A 25288-nucleotide genomic window follows, 5' to 3' on the forward strand; every position below is an offset into this window, starting at 1 on the left:
GTTAGAATGGACAAAGAGAAAGGCATAAAATGATTGATCAGCCAAACAGCTCAATGTACCCACCAAATATCACTCCTAGCTAAATTCCAGAAGAATGGATGAACCATCAACCATCTAGTCTCAGTATAGAATCTTCGTAGTTTAGGTGCATGCACTCTGCTCAGACTTACCAATCTTGGACAAAATCAGGATGTGGTTTATTATAAATAATTATAAGCCAAGATGATGATCCAAGACCAATCAAAACTGACATAGTTTTCCTTAGTTCATATATAAAAAGTACTAAAACAGACAAATGGGAGTAACTAATTACATTGTTTCCCTGAGCATATACTGGCTGGTGTATTTAGTCCAATTAGCACTATCAACATGCTTTCCAAAACAAACAGTAAATAGATAAGTTAGTGTGCAGACTGATTCTCTTATCAAGAACGAGGTGCTGCCATCTGCTGCTTCCTGACCCTCTCATGAGATTTCACCATGCTGAATTCACAATAAAAAGAAAACCATAAGACTAATATTTGCGCATTCAAGTTATGAAGAGCAAGATGCAACAAGTAAATGCAAGTCAGTATAAACCTGATGTCATGAGGGGTTATAAATATCCACTGTGACCCTTGAGCCACAGCAAAATCGACAAGGGTATCTAAGCTGATTTTCCGGCTAACAGCATCCTAAAGCCACACAAAGCGAATAAGAAATTTGACCCGAAACATGTCACTTCATTTGGACAAGAATGAAACATACGACCATACCATAAATACATCAAACTCATCCATGGCTCGAAATGGTGCTTCAGTCATTTCATGAAGCGTAGAGTCAAGCAAAACAAAGAGTGGGAGAGAAAGATGCTCACCACCTAAGTAAGACAGATAGTATAAATAGAGCTTTCTGGTGAAAGCAGCTGTATGGGAAATGTTGTACAGCTACCTAGTCTCAAAATGTTCGTGAAAGATGGAGGACCAAAATATTAGTGGGGGACAAAATTATCACAAGATATATATAGTCAACCAAAGGTTAAAAAAACACATAACACACTGATTTACAACAAAATCATCAGACTTGATGAAGATCAGATGTTTACCTGAAAGCCCTCTAGTGTCCCGGCACAGTAATATCGCCCTAGATGACTCGCATCTTTATCTAAATGAGCAAAAGAAGATCGCGACCTTTGGAGCTAAGTAGCAATCAGCTAGCGCGACTTTAGGGAACTTCTTCTTAATACATTGTGAAACATACAAATAGTATTGAGCATATAATCGTGGGCCAGTATTAAGCCTCAATTTGAAGTGGTACATGCAAATCACAAGACTTCTAAACTAAATAGAAAAAGATTCCTAGATGGTCAAGAGAGGAAAACAGAAGACATGAAGAGACTGTAGATAGACTGACAAAATAATGCAAGGTGTTTGACACTGATAATGTTGGCGGTTCATAAGCATGAGGGCTCAAGGATATATGTGAAATGAAAACAGATGCAAATGTGCAAGCTATGTCGTTTCTTGGAAAAACTTATGTAATAAGATTTCCTACTGAAGGCCTGAGATATAGTCACCTAGTTTTGGCCAAACTGGGATGGCTCCTTATGCTGATAAACTGGAGAAAGTTTACTCACCTCTACTGATAGAGTCTTATCATCATAATCGAGCTTAATGTTCCCACTGATGCCTTTCTTCCTCAAATGTCCATTAAACCTGTTTAACCATATAAAAAACAAGCAAGTAGTAAGAACCTCATAAATTAGAACACTGAGAAAGTTGCATAGGATCCCTCACAAATGTCTCCAGAAGAAGTCAGGCAGTAAATCTTAGCAAAGTAAATTGAACATACTGCCAAATTAACTGTCGCCTCAAATAATTTAAATTTCTCTGAAATTTTGTCCACCGTGAATCAAGTGCTTCCTTGCATGCCTGCAACTCATAATACAATTTAGGGAAAAAAAAGTTAAAAAAAATGGAGGGTAGACAATTATTAGCATGACTACTTTATGACATCAAGAAAAATCATAAATATCTGTACATGAGTTATTCTTCCTATGAACCCTAGGTAAGAACTTTGGCATATATTCTTTCACAGGGCCCCTCCACATCAACAAGTTCAAGTCACATAGGCTTAAAATTTAAAATTAAAAGATATTGAAGCATAGCGAATTATAATGCTAATAATTAAAATTATTCTCTCTAGCAGCAATAGTAATAAAGGACCTGCAGACTACTGATATACAATAGATTTCAATTTAGTTTCAAAGTTGTTTCAAAGCCAAAAAAAAGATAAAATTTCAATTAAAATAGGCCCTATACAAGTCAATTAGTCAAATAAGTTTTCCATTAAATATTGATGCAAGACATTAGGCAGGATGAAAATAAGGCTTGTAACCATCAATTTATGCCAAGAGAGTCATAGCAAAATAAAATAGCCCTCACAATTATCTTTTCTCACGGAAAGCTTCATAGTTTTGTCGTTTACTCAAAATTCTGCGCTCTTTTTTCTCATAAATTGCTCTAAGATCATCAATTGACTCGGAGTATCTGCAAACACAATCAATTGAACTTACAGAATCATATATTTCTGATAACAATGGCAAAACAATAACATCAACATAATTGGCAATGCTGATGATAGCAAGATGACTGGAAATAGCTATAAATATATACTAGTTACTAATTGTATGCATCTACAAGCACCTCCGGCTTTCATGTTGAAGTTTTTGTTTCAATCTGTTCAGTTGGGCACTGAGTTGCTCTGGAGTACTCCCAACACAACCTCCTAAAGCTTCCACTTCACTCTCAGCGCATATGATGGTTGCTTTCCTGGAATTCTCCTGCAGTTTCATGAAAACTATGAAACAATTTTACAGTGTAAACCAGATTGATAAATAGCTGTGAAGTCCCTGATCATATAAAATAATTAAAAAAATGCGAAAGAGAAAACACAATCATGATCTAACAGAAATTGTGGTCAGAACTGTGCTGGCAAAACAGAATAATATAGCAATCCAGAAAAGCTGTGGCTCCTCCAAATGAATTATGATTTTATTAAGAATTCTGCAAGCATCTTTATCAGAAGTATCAGACTGATTGTCAAGACTCGATAATACCCCTTCACAGTGCACAATAGCCTACATCTAACAATGCTTCAGTCTTAAATGTCAATAAACAATAAACAATGTAAAGCATTCAAGTCAATCAACAATGTGTAAATACGTCTTCAAACACAATACACCTTCAAGTGGATAGACATCATAACGGTAAGAAAATGAAAATTTTGAAAGTCAATCTAATATAATGAAGGAGAAAATATAGGATAGAATTCTGCTTAGATATGTTGCCATGCCTGAAAGTCAAATATAAATGTTAGGGGAAAAAATACAGGGAAAAAAAATTAATATACCAGTGCTTATCTAACAAAGTTGTGTTAAGCAGTAAACAAATCATGTTTAAAATAACTCCATCAGAAAGATAGAAACCTGGCGATTGTGTTGGAGCTCTTCAAGCAATGCTTCTGCTTCTTTGATATCAGGCAGCACCTTATTATTCATGATTCCTTCATAATGAGTTCTTTCCTGTAGGAAGAAAGATAAGCATGGCAGACAGCAGAAAATGGGGATCATGAACCGGAAAAAAAAGAAACATACATCCTCTGCAGAACGTAGATCATCTTCTGCCAACATCAGTTCACGTTCTCTTGCTTCAATTGCATCAATTTCCCCTTTTGCTGACTCTATAATTTTTTTTAAAAAGCAGAATACTAAATAAAGCTCAACTCACAAATATTGTGAAACTCATGTAACCAAAAATACGCAACTTCATTAAACATGCAGATATAAGAAAAACATGGAGTACAAGAAGTAATCTAACTCATGATCTCTAAGTGTGCATTTGTACAAAAGATAACTATGCATGTACACAAATCTCCATATGGAGCATTTATCATCATCCATGATTGGCACAAATTTTATGAATTGATTCAAAACTCAACATGTACATGGATTATTTTAGCCTGTGCCATTATAGAAGAGATCACCTAGACATATTAATAATTTCCATGAGTGTGCACATTAATATAATATTGCATACATATTGAATGCCAACAGAAAAAGAAAGGTTGCAAAACCATTTCATGGTATCGTAATGTTCCACCTTAACCATACATCAACAATCATCAAAACATGATCTCTTTCTTCTTTCAATCAATTATTGAGTTCACGATTAGCAGGAAGATCTAAATTGCAGCATCCAACAGTTGGTTATCAAATAAAACTTGGCTGAAACATATAAAGCGAGTCCGTGGAAAAGAATATGTGCGTGTTCAAGTATTGCTACCCATGGAGAAAAAGAAAAAGAGTAAATACAAAAATGGCATACCACATAATTTCTCGAAGGATGATCTTAGATCACTGGCCTTTTCTTGGGCGATAGTCATCCTAACTTTGATTTTCTCAAGGGACATCTGTTTCACTTGCATGTGTTCTTGGAGATCCTAGAGGGAAAAAGATTGAGCCACAAATCTCACTTCACAAAAGAATGCCAAATAAATTACTCCAAAACAAGCTTTGAGGATGAATAAGACCATACCGTGATTTCTTGATAAAGCTCTTCCACATTAGGAGTGTGGTCAGCACTATTAAATTCAGCATCATATGCACTCTTCATATCACGCAATGCTAACTTTTTAGCCATCAGAACTCTCTCTTCATTTGTTCGTCGCTTCTGAGAAAGAAAATAAATTAGAAACTTATAACACAAAATATTTATGATATAATGTGGGTAATTTTATTTTATAATATTTTTCTGTACTTTTACACTATGCATTCTAGCTTCAAGATCCTCCACTGATCTTTCAGAAATCCTTTTTCTTCCCTTGCCTTCTTGTATAAGCTCCTGAACTTTTGATGCCTCCATTTCAATCTCATAAAGTTGATCATCAATTGAACTGCATAAGCGGCCAGTTTTAGCCCTTTTATTTGGAGGGAGGGTGGTTTGCACTGAACCTCTATAGAACCTGATAGGATAAAACAAATTTACAATGAAAATTTAATAAGTATGTCAATTAAAAATAACATAATTTTATTCTTTTTATTCATAGAAACATGTGCAATTCAGGTCATCTTATCCTTTGAGCTCTTCACTTAATAATGCAACTAATAAGACACCCTTCTTCCAATAAAGAGTTAGCAGGTCCAAATCCTCTGTGTGGTAGCATAAGAAATAAATCTTGTAATGCCAAGCCAGTAGTTGTTCCTAAGGCAAACAGATAAGCTCCTTGCCTCTAATTTCAATTATATGGTGATCATATTGAACATATAAAAAGCCAATACGAGCACCAATAGTATATATTTGGAAATTGAATAAACATATATAGATATATAAAGAAATCCCCCTCATTGATACCATGCAGGATCTTGACTTTAATAACCTTATTCGGAAATCAGCATTGAATATGAAGAACACAAATACCATAATCCAGATAATTCGTATAATGAACTAATGAAAATAGTTCTTACACTGATAAAATCTTACATTTTATATCCATCTGAAGTGTACACCTCCTTCAGGTTTTGAATTCTCTGATCAAACGCAACAGATTTCCCCATTTCATAGTCTTGAACAAGCACTTGCCTCTCAGCATTACCCTATAAGCAGGATGAGCAGAATGAGAATTACCCTATAAAAGTAAATGCTAAAGCCAAGTTCTATTAACTCAACCCATCATTAATCATGCAAATTTAAATCATAAAAAATTAAGCCAAAATTAGAGAAAAGGAAAGAACAAGAAATCACTAAAAAAGGATAAATATCAAACTAGAACTAAAATAAAGAACAAATAAACTATATAAGCACATGCAACCAGGCATGTAGGTCACTGTAATACCCGACTTGCACAATTGAAGGTCACATAATTTCTTCAGTAGGTAAGTAGAAGAAAACCATATAACTCTTCACTAAAAGTAGCAGCAACAATAATATAAAGTTTTAGATTAGCCGTTGCCGAAGGAATATAGAATACTGAATTACCAAGGATAAGGGGCGTGGTAGTAGTTATTAGCTTCTTAGAGCATCCATCACACATCAAAGTAAAGCATAATCACCATGGATTGGAGGGCTTCAAAATTATCATTGCACATGAAAGTAGAAAACAAAATCAGCAAGGATGGTAAAATGTAAGTGGCCTGGATGAAGGAGTGACAATGGTATGCGAACTGTTGGCAGCCTTATCATGATCAGCACAAGGAATAAACTAAAGATAAAGAAAAACTTATACCACAAAACAAGATCAATGTAATTTTATTAATGCCGGAAAAATATGAAACTATACTAGATATGGCATCACTGAAAAGATTGAATGACAAACAACATGGGGCTTCCTTCTTTTTACAGCCAAGCTTTGCATACAGATCCCTCTCATTAGATGCAAGATTACATAAAATCCAATGCAACTCCTTGATTTCCCCCCTTGATTAGAATACCAACCAACATATGATTATTTTTTTCCTTTAATTAGCATATCAACCACCATATGATTATTTCTTTCTTTTCATTAGGATGTCATTCATTGTATTACTAGTAATAACCATTCTTAGATTCTTCACCCAACTTATGGTCTTCTATTATTAAGACTTGTAACGAAGCCTCTTGCAATCTTTAAACCATGCTCAATATTCCCTTCTTCAAGTGTACTCTCATCCTAAAATCTGAAAACTGAATCTTCCCAAGTGGCACCATCATTTGGCAATTCCTTTCACAGAAACAACACCTATTTTATTTGATTTCTCCTTTAGATGCTCCTATAATGCACCAGTTTTCTGGCTAAATGAACACTTAATAGTCTGCATATTGCTCTGGCAAATTAGGAAGAAGCAAGCTAGAATCTCCTACCCTGCAGTTTAGCCAAGAAACATGACAAATTGAATAAATTTCTGCACCTTTGGTGGCTCCAAATAGTACGCAACCACAAAAATCCGTTTCACACTGCCTTCAAAGCAGACTAAGCCCCAAAGACCATTCTTGGCAACTCTGGCCTCTAAAGATATTAGTTTTTTTGTCGTAATGCTTCCAACTTCAATTACATGTACTCATCCAACTGGAATTCTTCTCACCTTTGCTAATCTATATAGCCCTTTATGGCTACTTAAGTTTTTGGGATTGAATCTTGAACTCATACATGGCCAGGTTACAAGTCTTTGACTTCTGATCAACAAGCTCGTGCGGACTAAACCAATGAGAGTAGCTTACAAGTGTTGGAGGAAGTATGCAATGCACTCTCAAATGGCGTCATTCCAATGGACAGGTGGTATGTGATGTTACACTGGTACTCAAACTAAGCACAAAATCCACTCCATGTCTTTTGTCAACCCTGAACAAAACATCTAAGGTATTATTCTAAAATCCAATTGGTCACCTCAGTTTGCTCATCTATTTGAGGATAATAAAGCTGAACCACTACCTTTACATCTTGAATAATTCATTCCAAAACTGGCTAGTAAGACTTGGTCAAGGTTGGTCATAGTTAGAGTTGTCAATTGATCAACCTATTCATGAGGAGCCTGAGCTACGCTTAGTAAAAGCTTGAACTTGGCTCAAATTTTTGAGCTTTCAGACCGAGCTCAAGCTTGCATTTTCAAGCTCAAATTTAATGTTGAGCTGAATTATAATTTTTTATCTATTTATAATGTGCTATATAATATATTATTGTATTGAAAAAATAAATATATTTTGCATTATTTATAGTTAACAAAAATGAAAGTTATAAATGTGCCTTTAGTTTTGAGCTGTTAATTCTCAAAATAAAAGGATTCGATTTTAATTTCAAGCTAAATCTAGCTGGGCTCAACTTTCAAAATTAAAATCGAGCCAAGCTCGAACAAACCTTTTCAAGATAATCCGAACCAAGCTTAAGCTAGGCTCAACCTGATTAAAAAGCTTGGCTCATTTATAGCCCTACTCACAATGGTGCGATGTACCCCATGTGACTTCACAACATTGTCAATACAGAACTTAGCTACGATTGGCACGGTATAGGAGTGAGAAAGACATAAAATGATATTTGCTTAGCTTGTCAATAACAACCAAAATGATTAAGTGGCCTTTTGAATTCAAGAATCCCTCAATGAAAACTATACAAAACATCCATCCAAATGCTCTCAAAGATTGACAATAGTTGGAGGAATCATCCTTTGAAGACTTAAAAGAAACCAGGGACCAAAACCTATGTTTGTTCTAGTCAAGTGTTTTTTAGTTTCTTGAAAGATTTAATATTTATTAGAATGTTTAAGTTTGTTGGCTTGCATGTGCATCCTTTGGGTTCTTATGAGAATTTATAAATCTTGATTTTTCTAGTTCATAAACTACAAGTCTATAAAATAGAGCACTAATAAAAGAAGAAAAACAATGAAGATTTTTTTTTAAAACTATCTTCATTTTCTGGTTTTATGAGAGGCAACCCAAGTTTAGGTGTGATCACTTAGAAGTTTAGGAGTGATTCCTAAAATCTTGCTTGTGTAATGCTAGTAATCTGTCTCCAACTTAAAACCACTTTTTTAGCCTGCTGTCCCGAATTATTTTGGCATCAGAGCAAAGAGACAACTTAAAACCACTTCTTTTTAGCCTGCTGTCCTGCATCATTTTGGCATCAGAGCAAAGAAAGAACAATGGCGGCAGCATCAAATCAGCCTACAAACTTCAGAGCATCTACCTTAAATATCCCAGATCAACAAAAGGAAGAAGGTGATGTGAAATTTGATTATGGTATCTATGATCATGATGATTTGGAGGAAGAGGATGAAGCAAGCACTTCAAAGAATGCTATTGTTAGACGCATCCTTTCAATTCCTAAAAATGAAAAAGAAGACTGGAGGCACACTTCGATTTTCCAAATGCTATTACATGGTGGAAACCAAGCACAGAAGCTTATCTTCGATGGGGGCAGCAACACAAATGTTGTTTCAGCATCTATGGTGGAATGACTAAGGCTTCCTATTGAACAATATCCACTCCCATACAAAGTAGCATGGATTGATAGCACTTCCATTCCGCTAACTCAACACTGTCTTATATCTTTCTCTCGTGCAGTTTATAGCGATTCCATATAGTGTGATGTGATTCCAATGAAAATGACGCATATTTTCTTAAATGCCCTTGGCTTTATGATAGAGATGTGCCCCATTGTGGGTGAGAAACACTTATTCTTTCATGTTTAATAATAGAGAAGTTGTGTTGAAACCTATGACTACCGCTGAAATGGAGAAGTTCAGCGTGGAAAAGCTAAATCGCTATTAACTCCCAAAAATCACAGCACATTCTTTCAAAGAAGGAATTTCAATGGGAAAGAAGTCCATTTACCAGAGATGTTGATGGAAACAAGAGTAGAGATGAAGATTCAGAAGAGCCACCCAAGAGAGCTGACAACACAGTGAGAAGATGAGTGTTCAAGAAGCTATTAGTGTCCTTGACAGCAAACAGAAAGATCAAATTTCAGATGCCCCAAAAAGGAAAACGATAGTGAAGGCATATGTCAACATTAGCAAATCTACATTAAGAAGATGGAGTGCCAGTATGGGGGATCCTTTCAGCCCTTACAGACAGTAAAATACTTCCAACACAAGCACTCATATCACTTCCAATCTGATTCTTGAAATAGAGGAGAAGAAATCAACAGAAGATAAGGCTACACTTGATCTCCCAGAAGATGGTTCAAATCAGAACCAATTTGCTAAGTCACCTTCATCTTCAGAAGCTAAGAAGTTTGCATCCTAATCCGAAGAAACTACCGGCCGGGCAACATCTTCTGTTGAATGGAATCGGCAGAAAGAAACTAAACTTAATGAGATGCTAATGAAAATGAGGGAGATAAAGCCTGGTAAGTACCATGCTGCAGTGCTGGTTATTGAGATATAACTAATGAACAAAGGGTTTTTACAGTCAATACAAGGAGAAAAGAAATGAGAAGCTTTGAGAAGAGAATGCAGCAAGACCAAGTGCTGAAGCTGAAACTTTTGGACGGCATATTCATGAAATCCATGATGACATTTGAAGGAAAATTACTCCAAGAAATGAGAACTACAATGCACAGGCTGGCTTGAAAAGGAGGTTTGCAGAATTTAATGAAGGGGATATAGTAATGGTTCGTATAAGGCTTAAATGATTTCCATGGGGGCCTTTAAAAAACTTCACTCAAGGAACACCGGATCATACAAGATTTTGAAGATCAGTTACAATGCTTATATTCTTAATCTGCCTACAGATATGGATATAAATAATGCCTTCAATGTGAAGGATCCAAGTCCGTATGCATGTCATGAAGGCACTTCACTAAGTGGCAAAAATGAAGCAAGTCTATCACCATTATTTAAACTTAAAGAAGATCTTGAAGATATTGTAGACCATCAAATTGTTTCAACTAGAAGCGGAGGATATCAGAAGTATCTTGTGAAATGGAAAGACTGCCTATTTTCAGATTGCACATGGGTTACAAATCAAAACTTACAGAAACTCAATTTGATCTCTATAAATAACGTCATGCTATTAACTCACCAGGGCCTGGTTTTCTTAAGTCAGGGGAATCGATGCAAAATGGAATCATCTTTTGAAGACTTATCAAACGAAAGAGAAACCAAAGACCAAAACTTATGTTAGTTCTACTCAAGTGTCTTTTTAGTTTTCATTCAAAGTCAAAAGCCTTTTAAATTATCTTAGAAGTTTTAAATATTTATTAGGGTGTTCAAGTTTGTTGGCTTCCATGTGCATCCTTTAAGTTCTTGTTAGAATTTTACGAGTCTTGTTTTTCTAGTTCACATACTATAAGTCTATAAAATTGAGCACTAATGAAAGAAGAAAAGCAATGAATATTTTCTTGAAAACTATCTTCATTTCATGATTATGTGAGATGCAAACCAAGTTTAGGTGTGATGCTTATGAATTATAGGAGTGATTCCTAAAATCTTGCTAGTGTGATGCTAGTAATTTGTCTCCAACTTAAAACCACTTCTTTTTAGCCTGCTGTCCTGCATCAGGTACCAAATTCATATTCAAATCTAGCAACTTAGCAACATTTTTTTTTGCTCAAGGGCAACAATTCATTGCTCCAAAAAGTGTTTGAGTGATTATTGGTCAGCAACAATAAAAATTTTTCACTCAAGCAAATAAAGCTTCCATAGCCAAACCGTCTTAATGATTGCTAACCCCAATGTCATCTGACTTATGCCAACACTAGTTCTATCCCAATATTGCTCACATTGGAGAACATCTCAGACACAAGTTTGACGTACCAAGGACCGAGGTGATTGACATGACCCTTAAAAGGCCGTCATGCTTTATTTGACCAACAAAGTACTCCTTTCTTAAGTAGTTAACTCGGTAATTGTCCTATAATTCTTGATAATTTTTCAATAATAGCTAGTTAAAACCAGAAACCCACGAACATCCATAACATTTTTTCGAACTGGCCAAATCATAACTAGTTTCTATGGGCCTTTCGAGATTCTATAATGGATTAGGCCATCTTATAAACACCGTTTGCCCGAGACCAGTCGGATTCATCCTATTTTTTGCATCTCCTAACTCAAGAGAGTGGTGGGTGATCAACCATTGGAGTCTTAATTGCCTCTGGCTTTGGAAACAGTGGAGGAACCACCCTGCCAACCGGAGGCAGTCATAGTAAATAATGCTATTGTTCATTGTTCAGTTACATTTCTGCAAGTATTGGTTCAAGGGATTGGTAAGCCATTGAAGGAAGCGCACTGGGTGTATAGCGATGAGTTTATCCTGTGGTTCCCTTATTAAAGGCCAGTCATCCTGAGGTGGGCAATGTTAGAGACTTAAGTTCAAGCAGTGACCATGTTGAGGACAGCCCCCCAAGAGTACTATTGGTTCATTCCCAAAGAAAGAGATTCGGTCAATGGGTCAAATATGGCAGGAGATAATTCAAGATCCCAAAATGACAGCAATTAATTTATATAAGGAATGAGCTTATTCTAAATGTAGGGAGAAGATCATTCTAAGCAAACAAGGACATCATGTTGGAAGCCAATATATTACCACTAGCAGGCGACAAAAGGATCATCAACCATCACATTTCAAAGTTAGGCTCAATAGAGTTGGAGTCTGGTATTATACATGGAATTGTTTTTGTGCTCTCTTGTTCCTTCATCAGTCTCTAATTGTCTTTCAACCAATAACACAGAGCTACTTTCAACCCCTCAACTGTTTTCCCTCCAACAATTGCTTAACCATAAACTAGATCATACATATAACATAGGAACTTTGGATAAACAAATTGTGAGAAATTAATAACCCAATAAATTGAAAAACTTTTCAAGACTAAAATATCGAAAAGAGGCAAGCATTTAAAAAAGAAAAAGCCAAAGGATGAGTCAAAAACTTAGATGAAAATATCTCATCATAGCTGCTACACTTCAACAAACCATATGAAAGATATAACTTGAGAACAGCAAGTATAGGCTATTGAGATGTACCAACCATATCCACGAGCACATTCATTATTGTGTGATTGTCTGAATGTATGACTGAAAGTGTAGTTGGATGGTTCGTTGATGGAAGCAAGTAATTTGGAATGTTTAACCTGAATATGTTGACACCACAAGTATGAAATGAGAACATTGAAGCAATGATACATATACAGTCTACACACTACATTAACATTGCATCAAGAGACCCCAAGGAAAATGGTATGATATGTGCAGGTTACATTACCTTGGCCTGGAAAAATCATATATGATAATTTGAAGGTTCTGATAGTTTGCTTCTCTAGCACAAGCCCGTAAGAGAAGAGAGTCTTTATGCTCAGTGACAATAAAAGCATCTAGCAACCTTCCAATAGCACAGTCAACTGCTAGAGCCCACATATCACCACTAACCAAAGTCTGCCATAAACATAAAATCCGAGCTTTACAAGCCTATGACAGGTAGATATTCCTGCAGAAACTTAATTCAATTCTACCCATAAAATCAGGAGAAAAAAAAAAAGAATAATGTGCTAAAACAAATTAAAGTCAAACCTAGACCAAACAATAAAAGGAGTACAAAATTTGAGACAGCAAGTGATGAAATTAGAACTTTAGTGCATAACAAATTTGTTTGGTCACCTAATATGTTAATTAAGAAATTATACAATTTTAGGATGGAAAAAGAAGAATTCATCCATCATAAGCTAGCCTTCCTCCAGGAACTACCATATTGCTTTTTCGAAGCATGGACTGGATTGCACCAAATAAATCTTCCTCCAATTATAAAAATAAAAAAAATGTGTTTGGAAGTCATGAATACTAACCCTAACCTAGAGTGCTTTTAAGGCTAATAACATGGGTCAAATTCAGTAACGAAGTTCTTGGTTGGGAAGAAAATTTAATATTTTGTAGAACCTACTTGAAAGATTTACTTCCTATAGAAATCAACTCTATACAAATAGGCCCTAAGAGTAAATTCTCTGTTAAGTCAAGTCCAGTTGGAAAAGTTTTTACACAAATCACCCTAGTATAAAAGCATAATGCATACACCTGAAACCTAAACTCAAGTCCAAGGAAGATCAGTAGGCTATACTTTGACTTTCACCTAATGATTAAAGCATAAATTCTAGGTCTGAAACACAAAAAATTGTCCTAGTCTGTTTGCGTGCCATGAACTCATTTCTAGTTGCACTCCCAATCTACATTATTCAACTGAACCAAACAATTTTTGAAGGAAAAAAATCATAGAGAAAAATATACCAGATGAAATATGGAATAAATCATCAACAAGGAATTTCTTAATTTTGATAAGGGCATGTGGCAAATTTCAAAGACACAACAACAAAAACTAATAAGAGTGGCACCTAATAAGTAAGACGTGCACAGAATCCTGGTGGTGAGCCAAAACATACAAAGAAATTAATTTCAAAAGCCACATTTGAAGTTGAAATCTACAAGCAATCTAAAAGACCCCGAATTTAAGTAAACTTCAAAATAAGATCTTCTCAAACTTTTATCATAAAATCTAATGATCAATCATATGCTAAATTTAGTGTTTAATTGTTAAGCAGAACCTGAAGAAGCAAATTACCAGATCTTATGTATAACAGAAAACACCTCATATCACAATAAACCAAAAAAATAAAAATAAAAAAAAGACTCTTTGGCAGACCACAGAAATTAATGGCCGAAATATATTTGATGTACCACATGAGCACCAATTGGGCCAATAGGGGGGCTTTTAAATTTCCTATGATGTCGCTCAATTGCTTGAAGGAGATTCAGCACTCTGTCTCCCCCAAATGCAGTTACCTGTAGAAACAAAATAAACTTTACAACTATACCAAAACAAACATAATCTACATTCACATTTCACATGACGAAATGAATGATTAAACTACGGAAACTGAACAACAGCATTTAATTTTACAGTAAGGATATATAAACCAACATACAATTTCTCATGAGCAAACCTTACAGAAACCAACATACCTTATTAGTTTGTCGTCGTTGAAGATCGCGGATGTAAGAATTTAAATCACGATTCTTTCTTTCATATTCTTCAATCTACAAGCATTGACAATTTTCAGTTATAAAGGGAGACTAACACAATATGCTAAAATGTCAGAGCATAAACTCATAGGACTTAATTTTATAGGACAAAAGGCATTTAATAACAGTCAGCAGTTCAATCCTGCGGCTGCGTCCATGTTAAACTTGTAAGAAAAAATAAAGAAATTATCCATGATCTGTATTGATAAAAATGCTTAGGAATAATAACAATCATGCACTTTACTATTGATGCTTTGCTCAAGGACGAGCCAAAAAAATTTCTTGGTTTGGGGAAATTTCTTGATATACTCATTTCTTTTAGAACTAATTACAGAAACATTGTTCCATACTCTGCATTCATGGCATCTTCCCCTGTTGCTTTCGTTGATTCTATACTTTCAACCAATCCATTAAATAGCACATTGATCTTTTACTCTAATAACCAACACAATTGTAGCTCAATAATTACAGGAGCTTCACCAAGCACAAAATGTTATGAAAGAGAAATATGCAGAAATTCAAATTCTTGGTTATCTTCATTGTTCAAAGCATGAATGACCAGCCATGTCTTTTTCTAATTCCAAATTTGCCCCATGAAAAAATGAGGGAAAAGTTATGCCAATCTTTTTTAATGGGGAAGGCTTGTACAAAATGAACAATAGCATGAAAGGATGTACTAAAGGGAGCTCTCAAACATAATGTGCAAAACAGCACAAAATGTATATTTCCCTATGTTAAAGCCCATTACTATAAAGCCCATTTACTCTAGTGTATATAACATTAAGATGAGATGCACCATTCTCTGTTTTCTCTTTCCAAATTTGCCCCATGAAAAAATGAGGGAAAAGTTATGCCAATCTTTTTTAATGGGGAAGGCTTGTACAAAATGAACAATAGCATGAAAGGATGTACTAAAGGGAGCTCTCAAACATAATGTGCAAAACAGCACAAAATGTATATTTCCCTATGTTAAAGCCCATTACTATAAAGCCCATTTACTCTAGTGTATATAACATTAAGATGAGATGCACCATTCTCTGTTTTCTCTCTTCCTTTATCTGTTCTAACATGTTATCAAAGCGGGTTGAGAAACCTTAACTCTGGTCATCTTCCGGTCACCTCCTCCGGTCATCATCTCATCAAACTCCAAACTTAACCGTCTCAACTTCCGACCAAGATCTATTTTCTCCGGCAGATCTAGATCTTCTCATCCTCTCCGGCCATCTCCAGCCATCTTCGGCCATCATCTAATATCATCCAATTTCTACATCCTCAGCTATCTTCGGCCATTATGGCAAGATCTCAGTTGTTCTCTATCTCTCAGTCGTTTGCTAGCATGATCCACACTCAATTTTCTACTGTCATCCATGTTTTTTATTCTGATTCCGGGGAAGAGTATATGTCTACTATTTTTCATCAATTTCTCTCAGCTAAGGGTACTCTGCCTCAACTTTCTTGTCCTGGTGCTCATCAGCAGAATGTGATAGTTGAACGTAAGTATCATCACATGATTAAAACTGCTCGGACTCTTTTGATTTCGTCTTTTGTTCTTGCTCATTTTTGGGCTGAGGCCGTTTCCACGGCGGTCTATCTCATTAACATGCAACCATCCTTTTCTCTTCAGGGTAAATGTCCTAGAGAAATCTTGTTTGGTTCTCCTCCTCGCTATGATCATCTTCGAGTGTTTGGTTGTGTTATTATGTCTTACTTGCACCTCATGAACATACCAAGTTAACAGCTCAATCAATTGAGTGTGCCTTTCTTGAGTATTGTCTTGAGCATAAGGGCTACCGTTGTTATGACCCTTTTGCTCTTCACATTCGCATATCTTGTGATGTCACTTTTGACGAGAGTCGTCCTTATTTCTACTCTTCAGCTACTCAACCTCCCTCTTCCTCTCCTTCTTCCACAGAGCCTATTTCATTTCTTGGAATTCCTTCTTTGGAATTAGTTCCTACAATAAAGCTTATTGTTGTTCGTTCTTCGTCTCCTACTCCACCTCCAGTTCAATCTTCTGTTATAACTTCACCCTCAACTCCTGAGACTTATCCTTTTCACTATCGTCATCAGCCTAAAGTTCCTCATGATCCCCAGCCCTCCATTCCTGCTCCTTTCGATGCTTCGGCCTGTACCACTGATGCAACGTCTGATGGTCTATTACCTGCCTTGACGTCTCGGTATGACCTTCGTGATCGTACTACTATTTCTACACCTGACAGTATGGTTTTCCTACTACTGGTGCTGCATATGAGCCCAACACTTATCAGGAGGTAGCCAATATCCTTGAGTGGCAGTTGGCTATGTTTGAAGAGCTTTCAGCTTTGGAAAAGACAGGCACTTGGGATCTTGTTCCTCTACTTGCTCAGGAAATTCCTATTATATGCAAGTGGGTGTACAAGGTTAAGACAAAGCCTGATGGTTCAATGGAACGCTATAAGGCTCGTCTTGTGGTTCGTGGTTTTCAGCAAGCACATAGTCGTGATTATGATGAAACCTTTGCTCCTGTGGCTCATCTGACTACAGTTCGCACTCTGATTGCTGTGGTTGATGTTCGTTCTTGGACAATCTCTCAGATGGATGTGAAGAATGCTTTTTTCACGGTAATTTACATGAGGTATACATGCATCCACCTCCTGACATTGAGACATCTGAAGATCATGTTTGTCGTCTTTGTCGTGCTCTCTATGGTCTCAAGCAAGCTCCACGTGCTTGGTTTGAACGGTTTAGTTCTGTGGTGCGTGAAGCTGGCTTTTCGCCCCGTGATCATAATCCTGCATTATTCATCCATACCTCTCAGCATGGGACCTTGCTCCTGCTCTATGTTGATGATATGTTGATTACTGGTGATGATATGGAGTATATTGCTTTTGTGAAGCAATGTCTCAGCCAGCAGTATATGATGTTTGATTTAGGACCTCTCAACTACTTTCTGGGGATCGAGGTGACTTCCATAAATGATGGTTACTATCTTTCTCAGCATCGATATATTCAGGACCTTATTGTACGCTCTAACCTTACTGATTCACGGACTGCCGCTACACTTATGGAGCTCCATGTTTAACTTCGACCCACGGATGGCACACCATTAGAGGATCCTTCTCGTTATCGTCATATTGTAGGCAGTCTTATCTATCTTACTGTCACCAGGCCTGATATTACTCATGTTGTTCATGTGTTGAGTCAGTTCGTTAGTACTCCTACTTCAGTTCACTACGGCCATTTACTTTGTGTTGCGTTATTTGAGGGGGACAGCATCACGAAGTATGTTCTATGCTCATTCTAGTCCGTTTTAGCTTCATGCTTACCTAGATTCCACTTGGGCAAGTGACCCTGTTGATCGCCGGTCCATCACTGGTTATTGTATATTTCTTAGCACTTCTCTTCTTGCATGGAAGTCCAAGAAACAAACTGATGTGTCACGTTCTAGCACTGAGGTAGAACTTCGGGCGCTTGCTACTACCACATCTAAAATTGTATGGCTTCGTTGGTTGTTGGCTGAATTTGGTGTCTCATGTGATACTCCTACTCCTCTTCTCTGTGACAACACTGGTGCTATACAGATTGCCAATGACCCCGTAAAGCATGAATTGACCAATCATATTGGTGTTAATGCATCTTTCACACGTTCATTGTCAGCAGTCGACCATTGCTCTTCAGTATGTGCTATCTGAGTCTTAAGTTGCCCATTTCTTCACCAAGGCCCAAACTCAAGAACAACATCAGTTCCATCTTCTCAAACTCTGTGTCTCAGATCCTCCTGATCCACCTTGAGTTTGAAGAAGGGTGTTAAAGCCCATTTACTCTAATGTATATATACACTTGTAAACATTGAGATGAGTTGCACCATTCTCTCTTTTCTCTCTTCATTTATCTATTCTAACATCCTACAGTTCATTACCCAAAAATCTTATCAGAAGATCCGTAAAACCAAAAACTGGTTTCCACAATCAGTAAAATATTCGGTCAGCTCTAGTGGTTGGCAACGGTCTATTTCAACATGAAGTAAATTAAATTTTTGCTACATAGAAAACATAAATGCTCAAGGAAATTTGTCCATATTTTCTTGAAAAAGAAAAAATATATACATATATGTGCTTGAAAAATAAGAGAAAAATATGTTCATGTAAAAGAAAAGAAACAAATGTTCCTTATGGAAAAGGTAACAGGATATAAGTCAAGGTTAGTGTATGTAGCAAACCAGTAAATTAAAAGTCAGATACTAAAATGTGGAAAATTCAACAGCATTGCCACTTATAAAGAAGTGAAGCTTTACTCTAGAGACACTGTCTCTGAAACAATTGTACCTCCTTTGCAATTTCCTTAACAGTGCTTTTTGCCAATGCTAAATTTTCTGATAGGGAATTTTCTTCTTCTAGTAACCTGAAGCAATTTAATAAGATAGAGACGTTAAGCATGCTATGAGCTAACAGTACAAAGAATCAATACAAGAAAATAAAACTTAACCTTGTTACACTCTTCTGGACTATATCAACCTCATCATTAATTTCCTTCATTCTTTCCTCAATCTCAAACTCTTCAGCCTTACAGCAGAAAGAGAAAAATAGTTGAAAGAAAAAATGATCAGTTCATTAAAGCAAGAAAAGCACCAACTTCATCCTTGTATAAGGTCATACAGTATTTAAAGTGATCTCATGGGTAGATATCACTTAACGTGGAACTAAGGAAATAATTGGGCCAAGCTAAACAAATTGGATAACTTAAATTCAGACCTTTGTAAAAACTAAACAAGACTTAGTCCCTTCAATAAACTAAAATTGTATATAGTCCTCATTAAATTGAATCCTCTAATAAACAAGAAAATTTTATAGACCACCCTTGTTAAAATAAAATTTACCTTCAAATCCTCTTAAAACTTTCAATAAATTATTAATTTAAAAATAAAATAAAATGTTTTTATAAACCTCATGGACCTAACCAGACCTACAACTACAGGTATATGTATGTGTATATGTTATCAATCCTTGTTGAACAAAACTATGTCTGTTTAAGCTCATCTCATTTATTTATCAAGCCTGTAATCTAGATTCAAGCCAATCTCATTTATTAACCGAAACGAAATTGAGCAAGGGAAAACGTGAACCAAACTTTACAATTTAATCATACTAATAATTGATTCTTTAAGTCCTTAAAACAAATATACAACTAATAGTGCATTACACCTTATATAAACAAAGTCATGTCAGATACATTATGCCACAACATAGGATGAATGGTGAAGTTTACAGTTTTGAGTGGGATACAAAAGTGCCAAGCTTAAATCCAATTAATGGCCAAAGACATAAGAAATTTTTGGAGAAAATAAGAAAATAAAAAAGGGAACCTTGTATTCTTTCAATGCCATTTTCAAACCAGATACTAGAAACGGATCCAATGATGTACAAGTTATTCCAAATGAAGGATCGATGAGCATTCGTACAATAACCACGAGGAACAGCGTAATTTGCAAGTTAAAATATTCCTTGAAATAGTGCAAAACAGCTTGAGGCGTAACAGAACACAACCAGCAAGAACAACCATGTCGCAATACTGGAATAAAAGATTCATCTCTATCAGATATAAGACAGTCTGATGATAACCGATATCCATACAGAAGGCAAGGAAATCAACCTCCTTTTCTAACAATAAATGTAACTATAATAAAAACTTTAATCAAACTTCATTAGAAACAGTATGCAGTTTAATAACTTGAAGTTCATAATTCTGTGATGTAGTGAACTGCCACTAACAGAGAGATGTGTCCTTCAATGAAAACTTCAAGTCATGCTCTTCCGTTTTTAAAACGCATAAAATGTTGGCAAAATCAGAATCCTAATATTTTATTTTTTCTATAAAGGCACAAGGCATTATATTTCAACACTCAGTTGCTCATTATAAAAACCTTTTAACTTAAAAGGTCACAGTTAATTGCAGAACAGAAAATACTAACGATACAAATGGAGAGAAAACATTAAAAATTAAAAATCCACACATCCTGGTAAAAGCCTTTTCTTGTATAACTCTACTCTTAAGAAAGCAAGCGTCTAAAATATGCACTATAACCTCCACGAAAGCCACAAGGCAGCAATCTTCATCCTTCCATGACTTATAATTGAAGCATAAGCTATGGAATGTGCATATCATTTGTAGAATTCATTTCGTCATAGATGTATGTATTAGAAGTTAGCAAACCAAACCTGTGTGGCTTTCATGTGCTGTTCCTGGATATCTTGAACCTGCCGCTCAAGTGACACAATTTGAGCAGATATCTTCCTAATAACATTGTTTACACGGGAGTGTTCTTCTTCAACCTCAAGACTCTCTTTGGTAGCCTAACAAACAGCAAATGAATTAAGATTCTACAAATTAATGTTGGTAAATTAAATTGACAGGTATTAGAAAGTACAAAAGTTCTAACCAGATACTACTAGAATGACCAAATGAAATCTTCTACAGAGAAGGATAACTATCAACAGAATGAACAAACAAACGCAGACTCTAATTTTTAAAATATTGAAGTACACATTAAGCTGGTATTTCACGCATTCTTATTAAAAAGAGAGTCACAAAAATGTAAGCATAACATTGAACATGACTCTCAAAGATGAAAAACAACACAAAATAATGGAAATTGAATAGATTGAAATAAATGCGATACATGAGCAGTCTAAACAACAAAGGTACCAGATGGAATCAAAGGGTTGTTTGGGAAATTCAAAATAGAAGGATATAAAAAGTTTCTGCAGACCTGCACATAGCACACTGAAACCACAAACGGGAGCCATGTGCTGTTAAAAGCTATATCCGTACCAGTGAGAGCTTTTGCTGCAATTCTTCCTTCCCTCTTCTCACTTCAGATGTTTTTTCCGTCATAGAGGTTATTTTGGTCCTCTTGGTGAGAAGTGTTTCCTTCAATTTCTCCACTTTAGCCTATCAAAAAGAATCATATATTGACATAATTTTAAAACGATGAATTATAAAACATAATTCAGTGGCAACAGGAATACAAATTGGGGGTACTCATATTTGGTCTTCAAGAAAATATTATAAGTAAGAAAACAAACTGCAAGACAATTGCAATGAAAGCCAACAATAACCATCCATAATGTAGATAGAGTAATCATGCAAAAAAGAAATCATCCTGATACATCTTATAAATTATGCAGCATACTCTTTTCAGGAGCACCCTATGTTATTCTAAGGGTCACATCCCCCCAACCATTTTGGTCCAAATCTTTTTGTTCTTCCGATCCATATTGCCTGCCCATTCCATACTAGAAAACCTGTTGCATGCTAATGCGCATGCTAAACTATGCCAAGCAACTTCTTAATTCACATTTGTGCTTCTGGTGAAATCAACCAGGAATCTAGAATTTCTAGTTTCACATCTTCCAAATATAAATACTTATCTAACAATGCCAGTAGCGTCCAAACTTAAAAAGCTAGCAAATTTCAGTATCATATACCTTAACTATTGTCAATATCAGCAATATGGGAAATCTCATATGATGTCTGAACCGTTACCTTTTGTAATTATGATTCAATCGGATATTGAATATTGAAGAATTTATCCATTTTCATCTACCAGAAGTATCTGACAATTTATGCCTTACCAGATAATCAGCCATTAAGAGGTCACAGATATATTTTTCTTCAACAAAGAAAGAAGGAACACTCATTTGACATTATTCTTGTCAAGTGGCAAAAGCACTATACTGAAAATATGTGACCCTCCAGCTAACACCCATAAATGGCCTGCTTTTGGTAATAAATGAATATTACCATATCAGCTCATATAGTAGACATCAATAAACAAGATTCTTCAGATTTAATATGGGTTCTCCAAAAAAAGATACCTTGTGTACAACCAGAAAAGGTTTTTGAGTGTCAAAAAAACCTTGAATAGTTAACAACAGATCTACAGAAATCAGCCTCTGTTAAATAATATTCAAAAAGTCAGAAGCCCAGACATCAACTGGAAAAGGTAAGAGCCACAGAGATCTTTTTAAACTAGACAAGGCAAGAAGGCAAAAGTAAAGAATAGAACCAAATATTTGTGTGCATGTGCCTGAAACATATAGAGACAAATGTCGCGATTAGTTTCATATAAAGGAAAGATTATACATGTACAGACAGCAACCAGAAAACAATAAAATGCAAACAGCAGCAGGGAAGACTAAACTAGGTTTCTGGTTCCCATAAAAAAAACAGAAAATTGCACCAATAGGAAACAAGACACCTGCATCAAGAGAAAATTGTGCCCCAGTAATTGAGGTTCGGCAGATGACACAATTAAGTAATATAGCAAAAAAGAAACATAAGTACAAGTCAAAGCAATCACCAAGTATTTATCAATCCTCTCTTGGCAAGTAGGGACTCGCTCTTTAAGCTTCTCAAGCTTGACATTTTGTTCCTGAATTTGTCTGTCAACGTCAAATACCCAGCTCCATGCCAGTTTTTTCTTCAGATTTTGCACTTCATGAGCTATTTCTTCCACATGTTCCATGTTCTTAATCTTGTCTTGCAAATCTTTGAGTTCGTTCTCTATAGGCCTAATCAATGATACCAGTTCATCAAGAATAGCACTCGCAGCATCCAGCTGGACTCTGATATTTAGTAATAGCTCATTTACATTTTGAAGAAGGGTGGCCTTAAAAAAGAACTGTACATAAAAAGGAAAAATCACATCACAGGAAAACAGTGTCACTATCAGAAATGATGAATTGATGAGAAAGAAACATCAACTATACAACAGTGCCAGCAGTAACACATATCTCAACTCAAAAATAAAAAGGAAAGAAAAACATAAGCAGATATTCACCTTAAACTTATCTTTGTCATTTCCAGAATGTAAAAACTCTCTGCTTTTATCTTGACTCATAATCACACATGGATTCTCAACATCGATCTGCAAATTTAAATAAGACTTAAAAAATCAAAGTTGGGCGTCCCACTTACATACGAAAATTATAACAGGGAGCTTTGCCAGCACAAGCTTATGAGTGATAGCAAAGGATCAGCAAATATTATGCACAACGTCATAGCAGCAACTTTGATGAGAGACATAGTAAATATTTTATTACAATGACAAAGCATTATCAGTGTGAAAAACTACATTACGCCTTTCATGCTTGTCATTCTATTCCACGCAACATTCTCAGTGTGAAAACTGACAAAGCCAGAGGAACAAAGAACTGAAGAAACATTTAAAGGGATGTGGTAAGATTTGCAAAATGGCCTTCCATCTCATTCCAATGTCAGACAGTTCACAAAAAGAGTGAGGCTTCAATATCTAGTTCCCCTATACCAATATAACCAATCACCTCTTCCTCATACTTGAACTCTTTATAAAAAAAAACATGATCTCCATTCACAACAAGGCCCATGCAATAAAGGTTAATCAATTAAAAAAAGTTTTTTAGGGGGCACAAGGTAGCAATGAATGGCAACATGTGCAATTTCTTCATATTTAATATATTCAATGAAATAAAACAAGTAAAAGAATCAAATAAGTGAGAACACAAGAGAAAACATTATGATGAAAAGTGAGAACATTGATTAAGCATGACAAAAGAGGGAATCTAGGCACTCACATTAAAATGTTCCACAAGTTCACGAAGTTCATCTCTCCTAGTTGCAACCTTCCTCCCTAGAAAAGACGTAAAACAACAAAATTAATTCTAAGGCATCTAAACATATCAGAACAAAACTAAAGTAAGACATTTCCAACAACCTTGACAGTCCTTCAAATTAGTGGTACTACTACTCTCTGTGATCCTCCGCTCAAGTATTATCAGATCACCATAAGTTTCATGCTTGAAAGCCTCTTCCCCTTGGTTTTTTATTTCCACAAAAATAGCAGCATAACTGCAAGAACAATCCAAGACAAATCACATCAATTGCTACCGATAAAAGCCCTCATTTCACCTTCCCAAATTCCAGAGATCCCAACCAAGAAAACAATAACAAATACATCGGAAGAGCAATGCTTGAAAAAATCAACCATTCCAAAAGGCATTCCAGCATATAAGAAACAATACATTTTTGGTGGAAAATGATGAATTCATGGTAGAGTTCTACTTGCAAGATGAAATCCCTAATAAACTCAAAAGCAGTAAAAAAAAATCACATTCACACACACACACACACACACACAAAGTGATTTTCCAACAAAATCAAATAAGACATATAGCAAGATAAGTTCATGAAATCTAAAATTACTTGCAACCATTCTTGATGAAATCTTTAAGAGACGAAGCCCTCTGCGTCCCCTTGGCACGGCAACCGAACGCCACACACAACGCAGTCAGAATCGCACTCTTCCCACCTTAAAAAAGATCAAAACCAAACAAAAAAATCAACAAAATAAAACCAAAAACTCCAAACACCTCCCAACCTGGATCTTCTCAGCCACTTACTTCCATTCTGGCCGGTGATGAAATTAACCCAATCGCCAAGCTCGATCGTCAAACTGCCATGGCACATGAAATTCTCAAGGCGGATCCTAGAGATGATTCCAGCCCCCGATCGCGCAGGATTCCCCCGGGGCTCCATGAAACCCTAGAATCCCCAAATTTGGGGATAAATGACTACTCTTTCTCCGAGATTGAGAGAGAGGACGATGGGAAGCCCGCCAAAACGAAGGGTCTTATGAGGGCTTTATAGATTTTTTATTGTTATTATTATTTTTAATAAAACCATTACTTATTGTTAAAATTTTGTAATTATATTTGGACTTTAAAAAAATTAAATAAATAATAACTAAAATTTTTAATGGAG

General features: G+C 35.8%; 1 protein-coding gene across 2 annotated transcripts; it reads right to left on the minus strand.

Moving 5' to 3' along the window:
- Positions 1-226: 226 nt before the first annotated feature.
- LOC120278965 (structural maintenance of chromosomes protein 6B) lies at positions 227-25133 on the minus strand. Of its 2 annotated transcripts, XM_039285744.1 has the most exons (28): positions 24928-25133; positions 24731-24836; positions 24243-24376; positions 24103-24158; positions 23331-23417; positions 22851-23171; positions 21320-21439; positions 20707-20841; positions 18977-19053; positions 18817-18892; positions 14453-14527; positions 14168-14272; positions 12708-12877; positions 12474-12576; positions 5520-5632; positions 4797-5001; positions 4575-4709; positions 4365-4479; positions 3635-3720; positions 3467-3562; positions 2685-2821; positions 2437-2528; positions 1831-1921; positions 1598-1694; positions 1085-1130; positions 756-859; positions 580-674; positions 227-483 (listed from the first exon to the last, which is right to left on the minus strand). In XM_039285744.1, the coding sequence occupies exons 1-28, from the start codon at positions 25061-25063 to the stop codon at positions 426-428; spliced, it is 3171 nt and encodes a 1056-aa protein (XP_039141678.1). In that variant the 5' UTR covers positions 25064-25133; the 3' UTR covers positions 227-425. The 2 variants fall into 2 exon arrangements, 1 of the variants encoding a protein (XP_039141678.1); XR_005541808.1 differs by lacking the exons at positions 227-483; positions 580-674; positions 756-859; positions 1085-1130 and having other exon boundaries at positions 1379-1694; positions 1831-1910; positions 2424-2528.
- Positions 25134-25288: the final 155 nt, after the last annotated feature.

The sequence above is a fragment of the Dioscorea cayenensis genome, chromosome 16, assembly GCF_009730915.1.
Source record: "Dioscorea cayenensis subsp. rotundata cultivar TDr96_F1 chromosome 16, TDr96_F1_v2_PseudoChromosome.rev07_lg8_w22 25.fasta, whole genome shotgun sequence".
In the NCBI taxonomy this organism is placed as follows: domain Eukaryota; kingdom Viridiplantae; phylum Streptophyta; class Magnoliopsida; order Dioscoreales; family Dioscoreaceae; genus Dioscorea; species Dioscorea cayenensis.

What these genes read in the sequence shown, in the direction of transcription:
- LOC120278965 (XM_039285744.1), bottom strand. Translation starts at nt 25,063, where the DNA reads ATGGAGCCCCGGGGGAATCCTGCGCGATCGGGGGCTGGAATCATCTCT. An exon ending in AACGACGACAAACTAATAAG is followed by an intron (nt 14,273 to 14,452) that starts GTATGTTGGTTT and finishes TTGTTTCTACAG; the next exon opens with GTAACTGCATTTGGGGGAGA. An exon ending in AGCTCCAACACAATCGCCAG is followed by an intron (nt 2,822 to 3,466) that starts GTTTCTATCTTT and finishes ATGAAACTGCAG; the next exon opens with GAGAATTCCAGGAAAGCAAC.